The 24,433-nt window shown below is 35.5% G+C and overlaps 2 protein-coding genes across 5 annotated transcripts in view; one reads left to right on the forward strand and one right to left on the reverse strand.

Annotated features, from left to right (window-relative positions):
* Positions 1–9,777, forward strand: part of farp1 (FERM, RhoGEF (ARHGEF) and pleckstrin domain protein 1 (chondrocyte-derived)) — an 88,746-nt gene extending 78,969 nt beyond the window's left edge. For all 4 annotated transcript variants that reach the window (XM_082163767.1, XM_082163769.1, XM_082163770.1 and 1 more), the window contains exons 22-27: positions 277–359; positions 561–673; positions 3,149–3,312; positions 8,095–8,202; positions 8,283–8,434; positions 9,512–9,777. In XM_082163767.1, the coding sequence (XP_082019893.1) occupies positions 277–359; positions 561–673; positions 3,149–3,312; positions 8,095–8,202; positions 8,283–8,434; positions 9,512–9,593 (702 nt within the window). In that variant the 3' untranslated portion in view covers positions 9,594–9,777. The remainder of the gene's footprint in view (positions 1–276; positions 360–560; positions 674–3,148; positions 3,313–8,094; positions 8,203–8,282; positions 8,435–9,511) is intronic.
* Positions 9,778–11,205: 1,428 nt separating this feature from the next.
* On the reverse strand, positions 11,206–22,853 carry LOC309494528 (gamma-glutamylaminecyclotransferase C-like). The gene is made up of 2 exons (XM_082163962.1): positions 22,710–22,853; positions 11,206–14,472 (listed from the first exon to the last, which is right to left on the reverse strand). Exons 1-2 carry the CDS (start codon positions 22,731–22,733, stop codon positions 13,966–13,968), a joined length of 531 nt encoding a protein of 176 aa, XP_082020088.1. The 5' UTR covers positions 22,734–22,853; the 3' UTR covers positions 11,206–13,965.
* Between the last annotated feature and the right edge of the window lie 1,580 nt (positions 22,854–24,433).

Below are 24,433 nucleotides of genomic sequence, written 5' to 3' on the forward strand. Positions count from 1 at the left end.
CTATTTTAACGATGTCTTTACTAACTTTTCTGGGCTGGCAGATCTCGATTACAGAGAAGCCTATGGAGGAGTGAGACAACTCTCAGATCTCATCAAAAATATCTTAATTTGTGTTCTGAAGATGAACGAAAGTCTTACGGGGTTGGAACAACATGAGGGAGAGTAATTACTGACAGAGTTTTCATGTTTGGGTGAACTAACCCATTAAGAGTCGTCCATAAGGTCAGCATGTGACTAACCACTGTTTCTCTCTTTCTTCTTGATGTGTTTGTGTAGATCCGTGAAAGTGAGGACGAGTGGGGCGTCCCGCATTCATTCACTCTGTTCGGACAGCGGCAGTCTGTGGTCGTGGCCGCCAGGTAATGATTGAGATTGAGTTTAACTGGTACAGTATTATTACACAGCCGACTTCATACATGTCAGTATCCATGTCCTAAAATGTCAAATTCATGTTCAATGTGCAAATGAAAGAGTGATCCGCCAGTGTCTTCACTCTGTGTGTGTCAGTGATCCGCCAGTGTCTTCACTCTGTGATTGACAGATCTGCTTTTCTTCCTCAGCTCAGAGTCTGAGATGGACAAGTGGGTGGAGGACATCAAGATGGCCATCGAACTGTCGGATAAATGCAACGGAGCCTCGGCCGAGATCCTGTCCAGTGGTTTCACTGACGGCAGTAAGTCACACACACTTCTGCATGTCATCCACTGTTAGTCCTGAGTTTACTGATCTGACACCGGCCTCTTAGAGTCTAATGCTTGCAAAAGAGTTCCTGACATGTTTCAGATGAATAGTGTGTTTGACCGACTCTTGCTGTGATGTTGAACGATGCATGTGTGTATGAGTGTGTTAAACACAGTTTGTGCTCACTGTACACTGAATTAACAGAGCAGTTTTTGCACGGGATCATGTTTCACAGGTTTCCAGTCCTTCATGCCAATCTGACGCACACACACACACACACACACACGCTCTTTTTCTTCTGCTTTATTCAACTAAATCTCTTCTGCTTCTCTTTGATGGCATTGTTCCTGTCATCTGGACGTTGGGTCTGATGTCATTGTGAAGTGTGTGTTTGCTCACGGTTCTCTCCTATCAGAGTTTTTGTTCACTGTCATTGTGAAAACCTCGTGAAAACCTTTCTGACTTCAAAGGACAGTGTTGAGTGTTGTAATTGTCTGTAAAATTATTTTATTCATTCATTCTTTAGTTATAATAATTATTATATTAATAATAATAATAACAACTATTATTATTATTATTATTATTATTATAAATAAAAACTGTAAATAAGCTTACAAAAATGTTTGGTAATTTGCTTGGACTACTTTGATAGTACCACGGTACTTCCAAAAGAAACATGGTACATACAAAGTAATTTTTTTTTTTTTTTTTTATGCATGGTTTTAATTAATTAATTAATTAATTAATTTTAATTTGTTATATATTTATTTAATGTAGTTTAGTTATTATTTATGTATATATCATACACTCACCTAAAGGATTATTAGGAACACCTGTTCAATTTCTCATTAATGCAATTATCTAATCAACCAATCCCATGGCAGTTGCTTCAATGAATTTAGGGGTGTGGTCCTGGTCAAGACAATCTCCTGAACTCCAAACTGAATGTCAGAATGGGAAAGAAAGGTGATTTAAGCAATTTTGAGCGTGGCATGGTTGTTGGTGCCAGACAGGCCGGTCTGAGTATTTCACAATCTGCTCAGTTACTGGGATTTTCACGCACAATCATTTCTAGGGTTTACAAAGAATGGTGTGAAAAGGGAAAAACATCCAGTATGCGGCAGTCCTGTGGGCGAAAATGCCTTGTTGATGCTAGAGGTCAGAGGAGAATGGGCCGACTGATTCAAGCTGATAGAAGAGCAACTTTGACTGAAATAACCACTCGTTACAACCGAGGTATGCAGCAAAGCATTTGTGAAGCCACAACACACACAACCTTGAGGCGGATGGGCTACAACAGCAGAAAACCCCACCGGGGTCCACTCATCTCCACTACAAATAGGAAAAAGTTGGACAGTTGAAGACTGGAAAAATGTTGCCTGGTCTGATGAGTCTCGATTTCTGTTGAGACATTCAGATGGTAGAGTCAGAATTTGGCGTAAACAGAATGAGAACATGGATCCATCATGCCTTGTTACCACTGTGCAGGCTGGTGGTGGTGGTGCAATGGTGTGGGGGATGTTTTCTTGGCACACTTTAGGCCCCTTAGTGCCAATTGGGCATCGTTTAAATGCCACAGCCTACCTGGGCATTGTTTCTGACCATGTCCATCCCTTTATGACCACCATGTACCCATCCTCTGATGGCTACTTCCAGCAGGATAATGCACCATGTCACAAAGCTCGAATCATTTCAAATTGGTTTCTTGAACATGACAATGAGTTTACTGTACTAAAATGGCCCCCACAGTCACAGATCTCAACCCAATAGAGCATCTTTGGGATGTGGTGGAACGGGAGCTTCGTGCCCTGGATGTGCATCCCACAAATCTCCATCAACTGCAAGATGCTATCCTATCAATATGGGCCAACATTTCTAAAGAATGCTTTCAGCACCTTGTTGAATCAAGGCCACGTAGAATTAAGGCAGTTCTGAAGGCGAAAGGGGGTCAAACACAGTATTAGTATGGTGTTCCTAATAATCCTTTAGGTGAGTGTATATCATTGTTTATTTATTAGATATAATAATAATAATAATAATAATAATTATTATTATTATTATTATTATTTTAAATAAAAACTATAAATAAGCTTACAAAAATGTATAATGGTCTAATAAAAGTAAAACAAAATTTGTAAGTACTACTTTGATAGTACTATGGTACTTCCAAAAGAAACACGGTACATACAAAGTAACAACAACAAATAAAAAATGCATGGTTTTATTCATTTATTTATTATTTATATTTTTTATGCATTTAAGAAATTTTGTTTTTATTATTTATTTAATTGTTATTCATTTATTTTATGTAGTTTATTTATGAGATATAATAATGTTTTTTTATAATTATTTTATGTATTATTATACCATACATTTTTTACATATGGTACATAAAAACACCTTTTATTGTTTTTTGTTTGTTTTTTGCAATGGCTGTGTAAATGGCTGTTCTTCCCACATTTCCCAGAATCCCCTGAGGAATCTAGCGGTGACCAGGAATCAGAAGATGACTTGAGCGCGTCTCGGACGTCTCTCGAGCGGCAGACGCCTCACCGCGGTAATACCACGGTTCATGTGTGCTGGCACCGCAGCACCAGCGTGTCCATGGTGGATTTTAGCGTAGCGTTAGAGGTACCGGAGCGAAGCCGTCGTGATCCTGAGCTTCCAGTCTCTGTGTCCTGTGCTTTTCCTCCGTTGTGTCTCTGTGTTTGTGTTTAACCTCTCTCTCTCTCTCTCTCTCTCTCTCTCTCTCTCTCTCTCTCTCTCTCGCTCTCTCTCGCTCTCTCTCTCGCTCTCTCTCTCTCTCCCCCCCCTCTCTCCCCCTCTCTCCCCCCCCCCCCCCTCTCTCTCTCTCTCTCTCTCTCTCTCTCTCTCTCTCTCTCTCTCTCCCTCCCTCCATCTCTCTCTCTCTCTCTCTCTCTCTCTCTCTCTCTGTTTTCAGGGCGACTCTTGTAATTGGTCCCTCATGGAGTTTGTGCACCGTTTCCATTTCCACAAGTTCATATCTTGAATTAATCGTCATAATTGAAGTAGAGAGTTTTATTGGTAGTTGAAAGTATTATCAGATTCACTAAATTTGAATGTAAAAATAAGCAAGTGTGCACAAACACATGAGGGTCAAGATATAATAACTTTTCATTCACTGCAGGAAATCCTGTTCCTAACGAGTATTCTTGTCTAATTATCCAGTTTAAATGATCAATGCAAGATCAGTTTGCTTGAGAAGCAGCGCTGCATAAGATATTAAGACTTAAGTATTTGTTAAAGTATTTGTTTCTATGTAAATTCAGGATTTTACAAGTACTTCAAACTTTTCAGGCTAGGTTTGTGTAAGAGCTTAGATTCTCTGCCCGAGCCCGAACTTTATTTTCTTTAATAAATATTCTATATTCTAAAACCTTGTTGAATTATATTAGAGTAGTAGGCCTTCTCCTCCTAGGCCATCCATAGTTCATTCTTGTACTTGTTTTATTGATTATGTAATCCATGATGTGCATTTCTCCATATAGGCGCGTTCACTATGAATATGGCGATCGTCAACTTCATCTTTGCAGCCGACACTGACACAGAAAACACTAGTTTAAAATCTAGTTTAGTGCATCAAAATCAATGCACGCGTCACCGGATTTACAAATGCACATCTTGCTTGTTGCACGCACACATATTATGTCGAAATAACGAGATATTCTGTTGAAATAACATTATTAATAATAATAAATCTGAATGCTGAATGTTGCGCTTGTTCAATTTAATCAAATTAATACTTTAAATGTGACAATTAAAATGATTAAATATTAAGTGGCCAATTTTTGTAGTAGTATTTAGTAGCATCACCTCAGCACCTGCGTTAAAAAATTATCTGGCTCCGCCCCTGGTTATAACGGCCCATGTATTAAAAAATGGTCGGGTTTAAATTGGGTTCAGGCTCATAATTACACAACGTGCACGGGCTAGGGTAGGGTTGGGCTTGACATTTTGGGCCCGATCTAAGCTCTAGTTTGTGTACAGACTTTGATGTTGTCATTGCAGTAAAACACACAATACACTCGTGGTATATTCATAATCAATAAAAGCTGATCTCATGGAGTGTTGCCTCTCAAGTCAGTGGATCTTGTTTTAATGGTTTCCACTGGAAAGATTCCTTCTAAACTCTTGTTTCAGTGTTTTAGTGTGACGTGTTCTTCATCAGACGAGTGCTGGTCTTCTCTCTCTCTCTCTCCGTGTCCCTGTTCAACCCCAGTGTGTGTGTGTGTGTGTCATGTCTCTGACTGTGTGTGTTTCTCTTCTCCTTTTCTGTCTCTGTCCTCCGCTGTGTTAGACGGCTCTAGTCCAGTCAGTCTCTCAGAGGCTCCCGCTGTGGCCCCGCTCAGAGCCCAGGGGCCCGTGTCTCTCGCTCTGGTGTGTTGGTATCGTGTCCAAAGCCTCTCCTTTAGCGAATCCTGCAGGAGTAGAGAGGTAAAACATGGACCCGTGTAATGGACCGCTTCACTCGCGCATTCAGAAGAGTTAAAGATGCGGCAGAGCGACGGGTCGGTTGTTTGTGAAGATAAACGGCCTGTTTAATGGCATTTTTAACCGAAGTCGCGTTTAAGTTTCTTAACAAAGGACAAGAGCTCTGGCCGTCTTCAAACTAGTGTTGTTATTGTTAACTAAAACTATTAAAAATAATTTTCGGTAATCGAAATAAATCTGAAATAAAATAAAATACAAATATTCAATCAAAAACTGAAACTTAAATGAAAATTAGAATGTACTTAAATTACTAAAACTTAAGTTATATAAGAAAATAAAGTTATACGATTTTTTTCAAATATAATTATAAATTATAAGCAAATTAAAATATTTTTAAAACATGGCAAATACATTTTACAACATTTATAATATAATACATTTTGTGTAGGCCTAGTAGTATCTTTAAAACATTCTACAAAAACTTATTTTACTACAGTAACTATTTTATTGTATAATGATTTTTATACATATAATAAATTATATATAGTGTGTCTATATATATAATATATATTTTTATTATTTTATAATTTTTTCAATTATATTATTTATGATTCATGCACTTTTTGTTTTAATTTGACATATTTTGTATTGTTTTATTTGTTTCTGTAAAAATGTAAGTGAAAGAATAGATAGACTGCACTAATATTTTCCCAGAAAAATAAATAAATAAATAATTATACATTGGCAACTAACTGAAATAAAATAAGTTGAAGTACATAAGTTACTCAAACTAAACCAAAAATAAATGAAAACGTAAAAAAAAAAAAAAAAAAAACGGAAAACTGAAAATATAAAAAAAGCCAATTTTAAAGTAATAATACTATAATAGGATTTTTAAATACTTGAATGAGTCTGTTTTGTCTAATAGTGGATTTGTAATTCCCGCAGTGTCACACAATCAGTGATATCTGTGTTTCACGTTAATATCATCCCCGCCACTGCTTGAACAGCCTGAGCTGGACTTTCTACTTCACACATACAGTATAATAACTGATATAAATATAGTTAATGATAAACTCTTAGTCGTCCCTCTGAACACTGACTGTACTTGGGGTTGTGATGGTGTTTGTTCAGTGTGTTTCTCTCGTGTTGAATGTGTTTGATTCTTCTTCTGGTCTTTCACTAACAGCACAAACGACATGTTTCAGACGGACATTCATACAGGACTCGATCTTGCAATGATGACAATCAAAAGAAGCTAGAATGGTCAAATAAAATTAACTTGACATGGCATCTTAAAAATGCAGCGTTCGTGTCAAGATATGCTGAATAAACTACTAGACATACAAAGCTGTCAGTCTGACACGTCCAAAAATGACAAATAAAACTGAACTGAATCCTGTATGAATGGACACTTCCTCTATTCAGATGTTGAATATTCAAGATTCAGCTCTATTTAGAGGAAGAATGTCCTTGACATTAACATGTTGACACTTTGTGCTGTCGGTCTCGTGCCTTTGTTGTGCCCAGAGTCCAAAATATACAAAATATTATAGTCAAGTCAAGTGAGTAAAAATTGCCTTTGGTAACCTGCAATTTTTGAAATTGTCTATATATTGTGATTTTAAACCATGCATAATGTTAAAATCAGGATTTTTTTACATTATGCATGATTGAAATCACGATATAAGATATTTAAATCATGCATTACGTTAAAATTCCTAATTTTAACATTATGCGTGATTTAAAGGGACAGTTCACCTAATTATTATTATTTTTTATTTTATTTTTTTTTACACCCTCATGTTGTTCCAAACTAGCCTGGAAATCCAGACCTAAATCTGAAAGATTAATGGTCTGGCATCGACTAATGAAAATCGGCCAGCTCGAGAGGCGGCACCAAGCACGCATTTGAAAATCTCACTGCACGCAATTGGATAACACTACAACCAATCACAACAATAAACCCCATACGCTTAGCTACCAGCGGAGCTAACTGGTAGATTAGACTCTTGCCGTATCCGGTCATCAAAACAGCAAAAACGCACTTCATGCAAAGGAGCGATTCGAGCGCCGTCTTCTGTTCCTCTTTTAGATAAGAAGCCAAGTCTAACTCGTTCATTGTAGCGGCCAAAGCCATTTCAAACAACTGGTGTTCATCCATAGCCATCTTACAATGTTTACTAATGACTTTGACGTCACAGCGCTGTCGTCTTCTGTTTAGCTCCGCCTCTGGCCCGCCTATATCAGATAACCCGATGTGATTGGTGCAGCTCAGATCGAGGGGCATATTTAATGAGCATCATTACTGGACACCAGAGTAACTCGCTGAGCAAATTCAACTTGTGCTCTCGCAAGAACTCTGGATTACCAGGGTAGTTCCAAACCTGTATGAGTTTCTTTCTTCTGCTGAACACAAAAGATGATATTTTGAAGAATGGCAACTGTTTGACAGATCATAATTAACTATCCTATTACGCCTATTACATCACAATTGTATCTCTCGTACTGTATATTGTGATTTAAATCATGCATTACGTTATAAGAGATTCAAGTAAATCAAATATATTTGATTACTAAACTAAATGTTATATGTACTTTGAAAAACTTGATATATTATTAAATAAATACATTTAATAATATAAGTCGTATTAATAAGTTAGTGAAGAACTGAACTAGGCTTTTCTGCAGAGCTGCTTCATTAGATGAACTGAACTCGTTTCATATTTGATGATCTTTACACAGTGATTGAACGAAACTGAATCAACACTGAACGGACTTCATCTGAACAATGACACTGTTTTCTTTTTTAGAGCCGCTTTAAAGCTGCTTTGAAACAGTCTGTATTGTATAAAGCGCTATAGAAATAAAGGAGACTTGACTTGTAGATTTTGGACCCTGGTTGAGTGTGAAGCGTCTTCTCTCTGTTTTCTCATTGGCTCATTGCTCTGTATTGTCCAGAATCAGTTGTCTGGGAATCTTCTGAGGAAGTTCAAGAACAGCAACGGTTGGCAGAAGTTATGGGTGGTCTTCACCAACTTCAGCCTGTTCTTCTACAAAACACACCAGGTGAGAGACGTGCGCACATTTCCTCATGCCTTCTAATGGAGTATTTGTGCCGTGTTTGATGTGGAAGTGTGTGTTTGCAGGATGAGTTTCCTCTGGCCAGTCTTCCTCTGCTGGGATACTCCATCACCATTCCCTCAGAGTCCGAGAACATCCACAAAGACTACGTCTTCAAGCTGCATTTCAAGTCACACGTCTACTATTTCAGATCCGAGAGCGAGTACACGTTTGAGAGGTGCGTACGGTGAACCAAAACACTAGAGTGTGATCCTGGAATAAGAATACTTTTTTGCAAAGACATATATTACACAATTATATTATTTAGGGGATGCATGATATATTGGCCGCCATATCAGCCGATATATGTTGGTTTTTAAATGTTATTAGTAAGAAAATTTGGCCAATATCTTTAAGCCGATAAATAATGGATTATTTCATTCAGTTCAACATGAGGGTTTTGAATTGCTTGAAATATGATTGGAATCACTTCGAAAAGGAAAGTGCAAATCTGTCATATAGACTATATAACATTATAATGAGAACACTACTGAAATAATACGTTGTGCATCCACAACAGGAGCGATGTTGAAGTGCTTTTACCACTTTTGTGTTTGTAATCAAGCTCTCAACAATTCAGATTTAGATTTATCAGCCAATATATCGGCTTTCAAATATTAGGAATTATCGGTTATCGTTTTCAGATCTGTGCATCCCTAATATTATTTACAGAATAGTTCTACAAAAATTAAAATAGATGAGTAAAACTATGTAAAATATCTCAAATTAAAAGCAAACAGTGCATGAATATATATATATATATATATATATTTTTTTTTTTTTTTTTATATATATATATATATTTTTTTTTTTTTTTTTTATTATTATAATTTTTTTTAATTATTATAATATTTTTTATTTTTATTTTTTTTTATTATGTTTCTGTAACAAAATGTTATACTTTTTTTTTGGTAGCATGTTTCCATAATTCATAATTCTTATTACAGAAACATGCTACCAAAAAAATTATTTACAGAAAAGTGCTACAAAAAATAAAATGGATAAAACAAAATAGATGAGTAAAACAATACAAAATATGTCAAATTAAAACAAAAAGTGCATGAATCATACATAATAAAATTGAAAAAATAATAATATTAATAAACAAAATAATATATATATATTATACAGACAGATAGATGGTCCATCTGAACACTGGGTATTGAATGTCAAGTCAACTTCATTGCATTTTTCGATACATTATTGTGCATTATTACTGCAGTCCTAACTCATGTTCCTGTCATGTGATCTGTAGGTGGATGGAGGTGATCCGCAGTGCAACGTGCTCGTCCAATCACATCCGCTCCTTCAGCCGCAAAGATCCACATCCCTACTGACCAAAGACACACACACACACACACAATTCTCAATCAGGTTCTCCCAACACACACTAACATATTTCTTATGAGCGGGTTTGAGTGGGAATTGTTTGGTGTGCTCTATCGTCGTTTCACTTTATAGAAGATTCAGCCTTTGAATGGGTTCAGATGTGAAGTTTCGTGAGTCGTGAGAATATCGAGGTCAGTGGAAAAGAAAAGTCCAGGAAATACTATCATCATCATCAACATCAGACGGTGGAGAGATCAGCAGGAAACAGTCAAACACTTCCAGTTTTACATGTGCAGAAAGACACCATATCCTCGTTAGGAAACAACAGTCATGAAATCATGAAACGCAACTAATGAGTGGAAATTGTTCGTAAAATTCACAAGAATGCTTTCAAGAATGTTTTTTTTCCATTTTTTTATTGAATGCAATGGGAATATGTGATGCTTTATTCTGAAGGATGTTTTTGCGAATGTTTTATTGATTTGTACGTGACCGTTATCTGCAAGTGCTTTTAGAAATGGTTTATCGGGTGCTATTGTGTACGTGAGACCGGGTTTATTGAATTGAATGCGATGGTTTACTCTGAGAAGTGTTTTACGAACAATTTACACATGAAATTCTTCTGCTCGTGTTTCGTGAACTAAACGCCTGTAAAAGTGAAATTTTCAATGAAATTTTTAATCTAGGGACAGTTTTTTAACTGTAGGAACACCACAGCTTTTAATAATGATGTTTATTGACGCCTTCTGTCTACATTTCAGTGAAAAAGACACACACACAAAAACTGGCAAAAGATGTTCAGGTCATTTTTCACCCCGAAATCCAAAGGAAAGAAATTTCCTTTTTGTTTGCATGAAGAAAATAAAGCCTATTTTTAGGACCATTAAGTTTATTTTTTATTGCATTTTCATGACAATTTGCCCTGAAATTTGCATTATTATTATTATATATTAGTACAATAGCTAGTTTAGTTAGATACATTTGTTGTTGAATTTATACTGATTTTTATTCAAATAAAATTAGAATTTTTCCTATTACATTAGGAATTTTGGGAAAAACGTGTCATGAAAAATCTTTTTGCTCCTAAAAATATGCTTGATTTGATGCAAATTAAAATGTGACTTGAGTTTCTGGGTGAAGTGACCCGGTCTATGCACAAGCTGGATTTGTAATGTTCTCATCATCTCTGCTGGCCTGAGACTACGGCACACGCTGCCTTTCAAACTCTCTTTTGTAGGACGTTTTTATACAAGTTTTGATACTAACTGTGAACCACTCCACACTCGTTTATGAGGGAACGCCACACAATCCCTCATCGTTAGCCATTATTCTGTCATGGTGCAAGAAAAGAAAAGTCTTTCTCTGAAGGAAGCAGCTGCCTTTCGTCTAAATGCTTGAGTGCCAAAATTCTTCTTTTAATCTTTTTTTAAGCATTTTAATTCTTTCTTAATGCATATAAATATATATATATTAAAAAACCCAATATGGATTATGTTGGCAGATATGTATGGTTGACAGTGCGTGAATATGTTCAGAATAAACAAATCCATATATATATGGCATGTGCTGCATGTGTTGTCATTTACACTGATTTTCTAAAACAAAACAAAAATGAAAACATTTTGAATTTATTTATTTTATTTTTAAAGTGCAATTTAGAAAACTCATCTACAGCATATGTACAGATACACCTGATATCTAGATATACAAAGAGTGTTTTTATATTATATGTAGTGCACTATGTATTTATTCAAGATTCCATAATTTTATATATATTTCTAAGATTGTTCTCATTTCTTTTTACATTTAAATCATCCTTTGAATATTTAAATTTGCCCAGTAAACATGGTAATATTTTAGTGTTGAAGTACCATATAAACCACAGTGCTGTTCAACTATCATATTCATATTATATCTACATTATTTAATTAATAATGCCATGATCTGATACCACATTAACACCCAGGGGCCAAAATGAACACTTGCCAAGTGCCTAAAATGAATCGTACTTTCAGTGCTAAATAAACTTAATTATCAGAAACTGCCAGTGATGGTTTTAAGTGTAAACGTAAAGCACACAGATTTAAATATCAATGTCTACAGAAATCATCACATCTTCTAATAACATTTTACATAGCGGATAATATAGGCTACTGTAATAAGTTGATATAGATTTCAGGATTTTGTCTTCTCTCTCCAAATCTATATGCGGTAATTCCTCATTAATTTGCTAAAATATCAAGAAACAAGATTGCAACGTCACCATGTGAAACTCTGTTATGACTGAAAGATCCCCTGAGAAATGTGAATATATGAGAATCAAAACCACGCAAAAACTAATATATATTTCATAATACATTTAACAAAATTTTTTTTGTTGCTAAAACAGCTGAATAATCTCACTGTCATAACGGAACAAAAAATATGTAAGGAATAATTGACGACAGGCCGTTGAATTATTAGAAAAATAATGCACACCCGAGGTGGTAATGCGGTCACGACGCGAAGCGGAGTGGCCGTTACACCTCGGGTGTGCATTATTTTTCTAATAATTCAACGGCCTGAAGTCAATTATTCCGCTTATACTACAGTTACCACACCTCGAAACATTGTTCAGATTATGTATTTCAAGACGTTTGTAAAGTTTTTGTCATTAAAACGCTCTTGTATGTAGGACTAATTTCTTACGCATCTAATCCCATGCCTCCGTTGCTAATTCCAAAACGTCATTTCAGAGTTAGTAACGGAGGTTTGAGCCACTAATGCTGGGGACACACGACTCGCTGACACATTCTCTGACTGTTTTCATCGACTGCAGCAGATTTTAAACACCGACTTTGAACACAGACTGAACGCGCTGAACACGCGTTTGGGCATGATCAGTCATATAAGTATCAAATTACATTCATAACCGGCCTTAAAGTGTGTTCCCGGCTTTATGCAGTTATTAATGCAGTTATTAGAGAGAGATGTTGCAATAATGAGACAGAAAAGCATGTGCGTCAATATTATTATTTATTAATTAATTCAATTCGTTTTAATGAATTCGTTTTTCTTTCTATTATTGACAGATGACAGTAGACTAGCCAAATAAATGAAACCCAAAGCCCTTTTAACAAGTAGGCCTATCAATAATTATTTATTTGTTAAATTATCTGCAATAAAAATCCGTGCTGCAGGACTATCCATTTATTTAGCCTATATTCAGTTTAATTTTCTATTGATTATAGATAGGACTTTATAGTTTATTTATTCAAATTAAACTGCATGTTTCTATTGATTGTGAAGCTAGACATTGAAAATTGCAGATCAAGCGCATGGGGCGAAATGCTTTTTCTTGTTATGATTTGTATCCGATTTTCCGTTATTACAGTTGACTACGCGAAGTGATATGGAATTGTAATGCGGTCAAGACCTGCCTGGAACTACTTTAGCCGTGCGTTTCCCTGAAAATAATGCACACCTTAGAACGTTCGTCAACCAATCAGATTCAAGCATTCAACGGCCCTGTAGTATAAATTTAAATTATTACATGGCTTGGTTGAATTCCAATGTAGAATGCGAAGTATAACCACCGTTGCCATGAAAAACAGAGCGTTGCTATGGACGCAGGATTCTAACCGTAGAGACGTAACGGACTATTTTCTTTAGCGGAAGTAATACAATCGTTTTTAAATCAATAAACTCCTTTTTAAATCAATATTTAGTGTCAAATTATTGATTTATTTGGTGGGTAGTCATGTCATAAGCGCGATAATGTAGAGCGAGGCGGTTGATACAGAGAATACAACATCTTCAGCCTTCAGGCTGATTCAAGACCCCTCCGCGATCAGCCTGTCGCAGCCGCCATTTTGAAATCGAAAGTGAGGCTCCGGTGGGAAGAACCCCGGAAGTAAAGATAAACAACAATGCCTTGGATTACCAACCTGAAGCTGCTGCCGCGATTTACACTATTGGATGTAAATATCCAATATAGGATATGTATATAGTTCATTCCTGCTTCTTTTTTTACATTCTGAATTATATATAAAAAAAATATTTTATTTATAAATTAATTTCACTGTATATAGTCTAAAGTATGAAAGAAATGTATGTACATTTTTAGAATTGACACAACATCATTAAACACAACAATACGCCATCGCATTCACGACTCTCCTGTGATTAAAGATGACACTTCCGGTTTTCTTCCCACCGGAGCCTCGCTTTCGATTTAAAAATAACGGCTGCGTGAAATCAGCGTATAGCTGCTAACAACCGCCTCGCTCTACATTAGCCCTTATATAAACAATGCTCTACACGCTCTCTTTGTTGTAAAATGCTTGAATGGTGAATTAAATGCACGTGACACTGGCAGGTGTGGTAAAACCCTGGTAAATGTTACTCCAGCAGTTCCTCAGGGCATCTGTATTCACGACTCACATAGAGCAGCCCGTGATCACCTTTAGCATTATAACTCTCATATGTTGGTTTTTGGAGCCACTTGGGTTTATATTTGTCTTTGCTGTACACAAAGGCCTCGACGATACTTCCAGCCTTCGGTGTGTGTTCTCCTCCACCGGGCCCGTCCTGCACCTCCAGCTGGATGAGTGAGCGCTGGTACACCTGTGGCCAACTTTCAAACTTGTCCAGGAACTCCAGCATCTTCTCGTCCACGCTGTAGATCTCTCCGTGAACGCGCTGACCCGTCCCGGAGACGTTCAGGAGGAAGGGGATGTTGTTTTTGGTTGCGATCACGAGTGGGTATCGGTCCACGGTGCGAGCGTGAGCCACGAACTCGGCATGATCCTTCATTATGAAGTGGTTAGGCTGGTCTTTCTTTAGCGTCCCGTACACGAAGACTTTAAAGTTAGCCATGTGCACCGCGGGAAAGACACTATCAATGACCTGTGGGTGAAAGAGACACTTCATTATGATTCAAAATCTGATAAAGCCATCTATAAATGTATTATAAATGATTTTGGCTGGTTTTTCGGATTGGTTACTCAGTGATCTGTGGAGAAGACAAATAAATTGAGCTTGAATTATATTTTATATTCCTAGCAATTAAAGCCACAATATGTAACTTTTTTGCTTTAAAAATAGCAAAAATCACTATATCTATGTTATATATTTTTTTTTAGTTAGGAAACCCGACTGTTTCCAACAACTTTCAAACCAGGAGAAATTTGTAATTTAATTCGAGAAACGTCCCGTTTCTTTATTTCCGTTTTGTCGCCGTCAATGGCGTCATATCCGCGTTGTCCCTGGTTTCCGCTCGTACTGCCATGGCAACCAGAGCTATGAACCAGAGCCCTCTGATAGTAACCAAAGCGACTGACGGTAGTTCGCAATGTCTATTTGCACGCTGTTGTTGTTTCGTTCAAACATTATGGACCATGGCAAGCAGACTTTGGATACAAAAGGAGAACTAAAACGAGAATCAATATCAGTGCGGTGTTTTCGAGATGCCTAGAGCTCCCATAGACAGTATATAAACGAGAGCTCCACGTCCGAGACTTCGACCGCTCCTACATGTACTTTATTAAACAGGTGAGCACATTTACATAAAACTAATCAATGTTATATAGCTCAACATGATGAAATGTTAGAATATGATCTGTATGTTATTCTAATGTTGATCTAGCTTACTGCTAGTCTCATACAGACAAACTAATGTTAACACATACATTTCAACACATTCACATGCAGTTTAGTGTGATACTGTAATGTTAGACCAAGTGAAACAGCGCTGCGTTACCTCACAAGTTTAATTTGTCTAATAAACTGACCTGTGACTGTGAGTAGTAATTCTGCACTCGCGTGTAACGTTAGTTCGGTAGAATGAAATGTCCATATGCGTGTGGAGCTGATAGCTGTCTCTTAGCAATCCCGAACTGCTTCATATCACAGTCATGATAAAAGCATCGATGTATTCAGTCTAGGGGTGGGCGATATGGTAAAAATATCATATCACGATTTTTTTCAGGAAAATCACGATTAACGATTTTATCACGATTCTTTTTTATGTTGGTTTTACTATTTTGTGACTGAGCATTACAGCCAAACTAATGTCCATATTTTAAAAACAAAGCCTTAGGTAACAAAATATAAAATAAAAAAGAATGGCAGACGGGGCGAAGATAAAAAATATTTGTCATTATTTTCCTTGTTATTAAATATTAAGATCAAAGATACACATTACACACACAACTTAATATACAAATTAAATAAACAGTGCTTTGTTTTCAGCTACAGGTGTATATAACAGTAGCATTGAAGAAAGTAATTAAATGAACAAATATAAAAATAAAACAAAACATAGACTTCACTGTATAAATTATAAATTGATACTTATTAAAGCTACTATTAAAGTTATCAGTCAAGAGCAGTGAGTGATTTTCTCTTTGCATGTTGTTGTTTTATTAACAATAAAGGGATAGTTCTCCTAAAAAGTCAAATTGTCATAATTTACTCTCTCAAGTTGTTTTAAACTCGAATAAGTTTCTTTCTTCGGTTGAAAATAAAAGTTATTTGGAAGAATGTGACTTCCATAGTATATTTTTCTCCTATGGAAGTCAATGGGGACCAGCTACTGTTTGTATAGCCACATTCTTCAAAATATTAATATTAGAAAAATATTAGAAAATATTAGAAGGAAATTAATACAGGCTTGGAACAACATTATAGTGCGTAAATAATGAGATCATTTTTATTTTTGGGTGAACTATCCCTTTAAGGACAAACGGCAGCGTGTTTACTATTACTACTGTCTCTTTAAGAGCTGCACTCGACGCGTCTTTTATACACGCATTTGACAAGCAGATTTTCTCTCAATTTTCTCAAGTTTGCTTTCACTTTAGACATCACCGACTTTTTTATGTAAACCTTGTGTGTATTTGACAGTATTAGCACAATAAGACTCGAAAGATAACTTAGACCAGTATCCAGGCGCTGGTAGCCAGGCTTTTAGTGCATGTGAGCTTCACATGTACGCGCTGAGAAACGCACACGTTAGAACAGCGCATCAGCACACGAATTAAATGTTTAACCGACAAGGCATTAAAGCACATGCAAATTATGAACTTTTGTGAACTGTAGTGTCCCGTTCCGCTGCGTTAACATTTGATCTGAATATACGTCGCGTTGTTCAGTATGTTGGGACAGAGGCGCCAGAACAGCAACTGAGAATGCGCGATACTACGATATTTCTTCAAAAGCAGATCGTGGAGACATTTTAATCGTCCACGATAAAAAATCGTCATATCGCACACCCCTAATTCAGTCATCCATAAACATTATTAGATCCATAGATTAGATCGGTCGGCTTGACGTTGACGACAAGATCCATAATTCTTAGCAAATGTTGCGTCATCAAACTACGCCTTTGTTATTGTAAATAGGTTAGCGACCCCTAGTGGCGAAAAATTCCATACTGTACGTTTAAGTAAAAGTACAGAAGTACTCGTTTTTAAAAGTACTTAAGTATCAAAAGTAAAAAGTAAATGTCAATCAATGCATTGTTTTATTATTGTTGTATGTAATACTTACAGTACCTTATGCCTCTGAATCTATGCCTACCCTCATATCATTATCACATGTATTTCTAGAACACAGTTCCAGTAGTGGGATTGAATGTGAGATTGAATAAATCACTCAATAACGTCCACAATGGTTTCGGACACCCAAATGGATGTTCCCTCAAATAATGCCCTATATAAAGTTTTTTGGCTTTTAGTATGAATATGTCAGCCTTACTGTTATCTATAAGCTAGTGTGCTCCAAAACAATGACAAAACTCACATTTAGGAGACCAAACCCAACGCTGAAAATGAAAATCAGGTTGATGATGTTGGATTCTGACATACAACCTGATTTTCATTTTCACGTTGACGTCAACCCGACTTTCATTTCCAACCAAAATGCAACCCCTGCAACCAAACTCATCCCCTGACTGATGTTACTACTTTCTACTCAAGGACCGTAGAAATGTAGTGGAGTAAAAAGTATGATATTTGTCTTTCAAATGAAGTTAAAGTAAAAAGATTCAAGAAAAAATAATACTCAAGTAAAGTACAGATACTCATAAAAGTGTACTTAAGTACAGTACTCAAGTAAATGCACTTTGTTACTGTCCACCTCTGCGTAGATGTGAATTTGAGAACTTGTACAGTAAATATTCATGAACATTTACACTTACAGCTCCAATGTGAAAATCTGTAAAATAAAAATCTGAAGTTGAATGTTGACATTTGCACTCGCAGACAATAGTCATAATTTTATTATTATTCTGTATTCGATTCTGTTTTGATATTATTCTGTATTCTGAATTTGAAGCTGCAGACAAGTAGTCACAAATGTGTAAAATGCCATTCACAGAAATACAATGACAGACACAAACTTGTAATATATATTTGCATTCAATCTTACATTCACATTGACAGTACAACCTCAATTAGGCACTTGCAACTTCTCAAGTCTGTCACTGCAGTTTCAAATTTCGCGCCTTGACTTTTGCTACTCTTTTCGCGATTATAGATGCAAAACTAACTCGTGCACTTGAAACTCATATCAGCATAGATATCATATAATAAAGGCTAGATGTCTCGCTGCTGGCCAATGGAGGTCGACGTCCGCACACGGTGGCCATCTTGCCACAGGCAGCTCGTTCACTCGTAACATTGGGTCTCATTCATGAAACACGAGCAGAACGAATTTTTGTGTAAATCGTGTGTAAAGTGGTTCTGGCGTAAATTTTCGGATTCATTAAAATGTTCGTATTTTCCAAATGTTAGTTGGTACGAAAGAAATCTACACCTGCTCCCAGCCACGCGTAAATAGTGCGTTTAACATCCGAACGTTTTGCTCATTAATAAGGCTGCATTTTAATTCACCTTAATCGGGTACCTACATATTTACACAGCATTTTGAAAAAATATTATATATTGTAATAACATACGGGTTTAATTTTTACTTTTATTACGAGAGCCAGTAATGGCATCTGCAAACGGAACACAAGTCCGCAAGTCTTATTTTATTTTTTTATATTCAAGCTGTTTATTCATTTTTAAGTCCGCAAGTCACAAGTGTTGCAGTCAAGCTTCATGTCGAACCATTTTCTTTTCACTTCTGGGATGAAACTCCATTAACTGCATCTGCCAAGCATTTTTACCTAAAGCATTTAGGTAAAAGCATTATTACCTAAAAAATCCTTTTTTTTTAGGACCTGATACGCCACTATGTACGCTTGAAAATAAAATGTGGCGTTTTGAATGAACTTCTGATAATAAAACTTCAATTTCTGCATCTGATAAATTTATCTTCTTCATTCGCTTTTGAGAAGACATATGAAATTCTTCGTTTCGTGTCATAATATGATGCCCATATATAGTTGTCAGTCGGTTTTAATGGGCGGGATTTATGGTAATTGAGAGAATAGAGTGCCGAAGTTATGACGTCACTTTGTAGGCCAAAACGCGGAAGTGAGTTAGCATTTTAGCACTACGGGTTCCCTCGCCCTAAAGTCTATGGGTTTTTTGAATGGGTTTTTGCTAAATCGCCTGAAATAAGGTCTGTGGTTAACAAAGCCTCTAAATATTTTCACGTTTTGATCTATGACATAAAACACACCAGTTATAACCTGCTTGTGATTTTTTAAAACTTTGTGTCTTAAAAACGGTGGTTGCTAACAAGTTGCTAAAAGGGACTACATCCTTTGGCGGAGACTTTAGACGTCATCATGACAAACATGAAATCTCTCACTAGCCCGCGTTTCAGCTTCACGTTCTTAGAAGTTTACCTTTCAGTTAATATAGCCTACATAACGTTATTTTTGTTTTGTCCCGAGATGCAACCACAAGTCATCGAATGAAATCTCGTTTGTTTTCCGTCCGATGTTATCCAGCGGAGACTCTGGGTTCGTGCCAGATGGAGTAAAAAAGGCTAGCAGTAGCAAGAATAAACGTTTTTCATAACCAAATCAACAGCTAAAATACCTTTTGTCTTTCTCTTAAAATATCTAAAAGCTTGTTTACTTTGCCACTGTTTAATAGATTAGATCCGCTGCAGTTTTATTAAAGGCTAACGTTACGTTGAGAAATGTGTTTAATTAAAATATTCAAAATAATACCTGGTTTATTGACTTTTATTGTAACTTGTTTGGATATAATTATAGATAGGGTGGGTCCTGCACCTTGTGAACTTGGCTTTTACCCACCTATAATAATATGATTGTATTTGTAAACAGCATTGCCGGTAGTTAAAGCAGGCAATGATATTAATCTTTGTTATTTTAGTAGTAAATGTTAACTATATTTAATGTGCTATATAAACGTGGACAATTCCCAGAGAACACGCTGATATGTATAGCCTTAATGCACTGTAAGTTGACTGTCTGACAAATACACAAATTAAATGTTAAACTATTGCATACTACTTGTATACTATTGTAACTACACTCCAGTCAGCTCACAGTAATGTGAATGTGAGATAAAATTTACTACACAGGCTATCACATTGGGGCTTGTGGATTACCAGGTAAAAATAGAAAATGTTAACAAAATGAGGTTTATTTAGGGAACATATATGGTTTAATTATAATATATTATAATAAGCATTTGCTATTGACAATTCTCTTTAAATTCAACATATATAATTATATACAACTATTATATTAAATGTTTGGAATTGAACTGCGTTATGCTTGTTCAGAGATTATTTGTATAGTTATCTTAAATACATATTATAACTCCTCTATCTCTCCCTAGTTTTACTTACTCGATTAACCTTGTACCTCATGCTGGCCCTTACAATACCGGCAAGTAAACCAGCATCTAAGCTGCACTGTTCATGTCCAGATTTATAGTTGTTCTCTCTTCGATCTATGGTTTTTCTATCGTCTAAGAAAAAGGACATGGAAATTGATACGGCCATAGCTAACGTTAGTGCTTCTGAGATGGTTAAAGCGCGTTTTTTTTCCTGGCGAATTAGCAAATGGTATGCAAACATACAATCAAACATAATACAGTGAAAGATAATCTTTAAAGTTTATTTGGGGCACAATGATCAGGCATAATAATCTTAATCACAAAGAAAATAATATTAAGGTTTATATAAACTAACAAAATAATAAACGAATAAATAAAACATTAACAAAAGATTTAAAAAATCTCAGAGAGGCACGCATAAACAAAATTAGTTTCTAACATTTTTTGAAAAACAGAAGGGGCAGTATTTCTCATGAAAAAGTGGATAAGTGTTCATACCATAGACTGTAAAAATAGGTTCATACCATAGACTGTAAAACATAGGTTCATACACAGTGCAGATCATAATGAGCGAGCGAGTGAGTGAGTTTGAGGAAGCTTGATGATGACGTTGATCCGCGACCATGGTGTGCTGTAGTCCGTTGATAGCCTACCGTTAGCATTTTATATCCGACGGCTTTATTTAGGCTTCAAAATGTATACATTTTGGATTAACTTGTAAAGATTATCTTGATAGACAAAACGTGTAAGGGTCACAACTCTTTGTTGAACACAGATCTTATTTTTTGCGATTTTCCAAAAGTCTATGGGGAAAATGCATTGCTTTTTGATCGAGGGAACCCATGCGCCGCTAACTTCCGGGTTGGCCTACAAAGTGACGTCATTACTTCGGCACTCTATGAACGTGCACGCGCGTCCCATTTACGACTGATTGGAATTCATTAACACACACACACATTTCACTATCAAATCTGACGTTTACGAAGTATTTGTGAATCAGGAGAAGAATTTTCGGGAATGTCTCTTTACGCGCAAATCACTCACATATCGTATATTTACGAATGTTTCATGAATGAGACCCATTGTGTTTTAATGGTGCATGTACTTTTTAAATAACCATAACTTGCTCAATTTTCTACCGATTTTCAAACGGTTTGGTTTGTTATAAACGTCAGAGATGTAGTTATGACACTGCATACTTATCAATAAATATAATATTATATATTTAAACATGTTCAAGCATCCAGAATTATAGCCACGTTAATAACGTTTGTAAGAACCCAAACCGTTTGTAAATCCGTTCAAAGGAGCCGTTTTATTGGTTGGCGCCTAGCCAATGAAATGGGACTTCTATTGTACGCGATGATGTCACGACACCTGAAACGCTAACATGGCTTAATGCGTGAAGACTGATATTAAAATAAATAAATGATATTATCAAACTCAGTAAACAACACCATACTAATAATGCATACTACAGAAAAGCAGATGAGCACAGAATATTAATTGTACGTTAAGCATTTTCCTCCCATAGAAAACCAAGAAAACGCTTAATGAGGCTTAATGGACCAACAGTTATAAATATATATATATATATATATATATATATATATATATATATATATATATATATATATAAACCACACAATTCGTTATACATTATTAATAAAACACAGACAGCAGGTTTATTTGCACTGAACAAAAATATGCTTTCTTTCGTTATATTCTGTGCTAATCTGCTTTTCTGTAGTAGGCCATGCATTATTAGCCATGAAATGTTACTTTTTATTAGATATTAAATATTTAATACATTAAAAACTGGATAAATGTGTCTGGTTAAATAAATGGATGTTTTCAATAAATACATTTCTTTTTTTCTACGTGAAAATGTCAAATGTTTCAATTTGTCCATTATGGTACAATATGTTGATTTGAGGCAACAAACTTTTAAAAATTAAATAATTTCAAAATGAATTAAAATGTTTATTGATATTGTTATAGTGTCCAATTTTAAGCAGAAAAAACACCACAAACATTTTTTTTTTCTCATTGATAAAGTGCATTATAAAATCATGCAAAAATGCAGATATATTTAGATAATCCTAAATCTTTTCCTTACAAATATAATATATTTGTATTCCAACAGACAGTCACAAAAACTTGGAAGGAAAGGGACTTTTATCCGGTAGTAGGGAAACCAAGTTGTCATAATCTCCATTTAAAACTGAAGATAATCAGACATTACCGCAGTTTAGATGAAAACTGAACAACAATCCTTATGATATGCATTCGATTTTTCAAAATGTCTCTCATGTAAACACTTCACCTTCTTCTCCATCCAATAAACATCTAAACGAGATGAAAAAATGTCTTTCTTACCGACAATAATCCAAATCCTTTCATTTACAGATCAAACTGTGATTTTGATTGAACGTTGGAGGAACAGATTTATCAACTGAACTGCTGATCGCCGACAGTGACGTGTGTTCGCTACTTCCGCCTCCCAAATCGTATGTTAAGGGCGGTATTGGGTTTGTCCGGTAGGGGGCGGTGGCGCACTGTGTTTGTGTGGGCTGTTCCACCGTTAAAAGCAGAGAAGAACGCGCAGTGTGGTGGTGCCATAGGGGGTGGTGCTCATAGACATAATAAATACTTATTATAATAAAATACTCTATTACAGAAACACTGTACAAAAAATATATTATTTACAGAAAAGTGCTGCAAAAAATAAAATGGATAAAACAAAAAAATAGATGAGTGTGTATATACTATATATATATATATATATATATATATATATATATATATATATATATATATATATATATATATATATATATATATATGGCATGTGCTGCATTTGTTGTCATTTACATTGATTTTCTAAAACAACAAAAATGAAAATATTTGTAATTTATTGATTTTATTTTTAAAATGCAATTTAAAAAAAACGAATCTACAGCATATGTACAGATACACCTGATATCTAGATATACAAGGAGTGTTTTTATATAATATATGTATTTGTTCAAGATTCCATAATTTTATATAGCCTATATTTCTAAGATTGTTCCAATTTCTTTTTACAATTTAATTATCCTTTGAATATTTAAATTTGCTCTGTAAACATGGTAATATTTTAAAGTGTTGAAGTACCATCATATTTTTATTCCACAGCATTAAATTAGGCCAAAATGAACACTTGCCAAGTGCCAAAAATTACAAATGTGTGTCAGGTGTTGTAAGCTGCACGGGTCCTTACTTCTGAACTGAACACTGGATTCCACTCACACTCACAAGAATGAGACTTAAGTTGCCTTTTCTCAATTTATTGCAGAATTTCAGTAGGGTGAAAAACCTTTAAAACCACACACAACAAACAGCAATACACAAGTAAACAGCAATGCACAAAATCTCACACTCTTTATACAGGTTTAATTTGGTAAGCATTAGCATATTTAATCAAAGGTAGGTAGAATGGCACGCTTACAGGCGAGCACTCGGATAAGTAGATAACTTAATACCAAATACATCCTCAAGCAAAGGCACATTTTTAGTAGGGTAACCACCAACTCATATATGAAGACAGAAACCCCACCACAATACTGTTTTACACCATAGCAAGTAAGATTTAGCTTTTATCACCAGATTTGTATTTTCACTAGCTTTCAGTACTAAATAAAATGTAAAGAAATGATCACATCTTCTAATAACATTTTACATAGCGGATATTATACAGTACCGTCAGAAGTCGATATAGATTTCAGGATTTTTTTCCTCCCTCCAAATCTGTGTGTTAATTTTTCAATAATTTGCTAAAATATCTGGAAACAAGATTGCAACGTCACCATGTGAAATTCTGTTATGACTGTCAGATTCCCTGAGAAATGTGAATATATGAGGACCAAAACCACTCAAAAACGTATATTTCCAAAAAAAAAAAAAAATCCCCTTAAAACAATAAAACAGAACATTTGAAAAATAATTTTTTTCTCTCTCTTTTTTTTTTGTTTTGTGTGTGTGTGTGTGTGTGTTGCAAACAGCAGAAATAAAGCTGTGAAACTCAGCTCTTCAAAATAAAAAATGAAATAAAATGGCCCATT

This window comes from Leuciscus leuciscus (assembly GCF_965113295.1).
Source record: "Leuciscus leuciscus genome assembly, chromosome: 3".
In the NCBI taxonomy this organism is placed as follows: Eukaryota; Metazoa; Chordata; class Actinopteri; order Cypriniformes; family Leuciscidae; genus Leuciscus; species Leuciscus leuciscus.

What these genes read in the sequence shown, in the direction of transcription:
- LOC309494528 (XM_082163962.1), bottom strand. Translation starts at nt 22,733, where the DNA reads ATGAAAGGATTTGGATTATTGTCG. An exon ending in AAGGATTTGGATTATTGTCG is followed by an intron (nt 14,473 to 22,709) that starts GTAAGAAAGACA and finishes TTTCACCCACAG; the next exon opens with GTCATTGATAGTGTCTTTCC.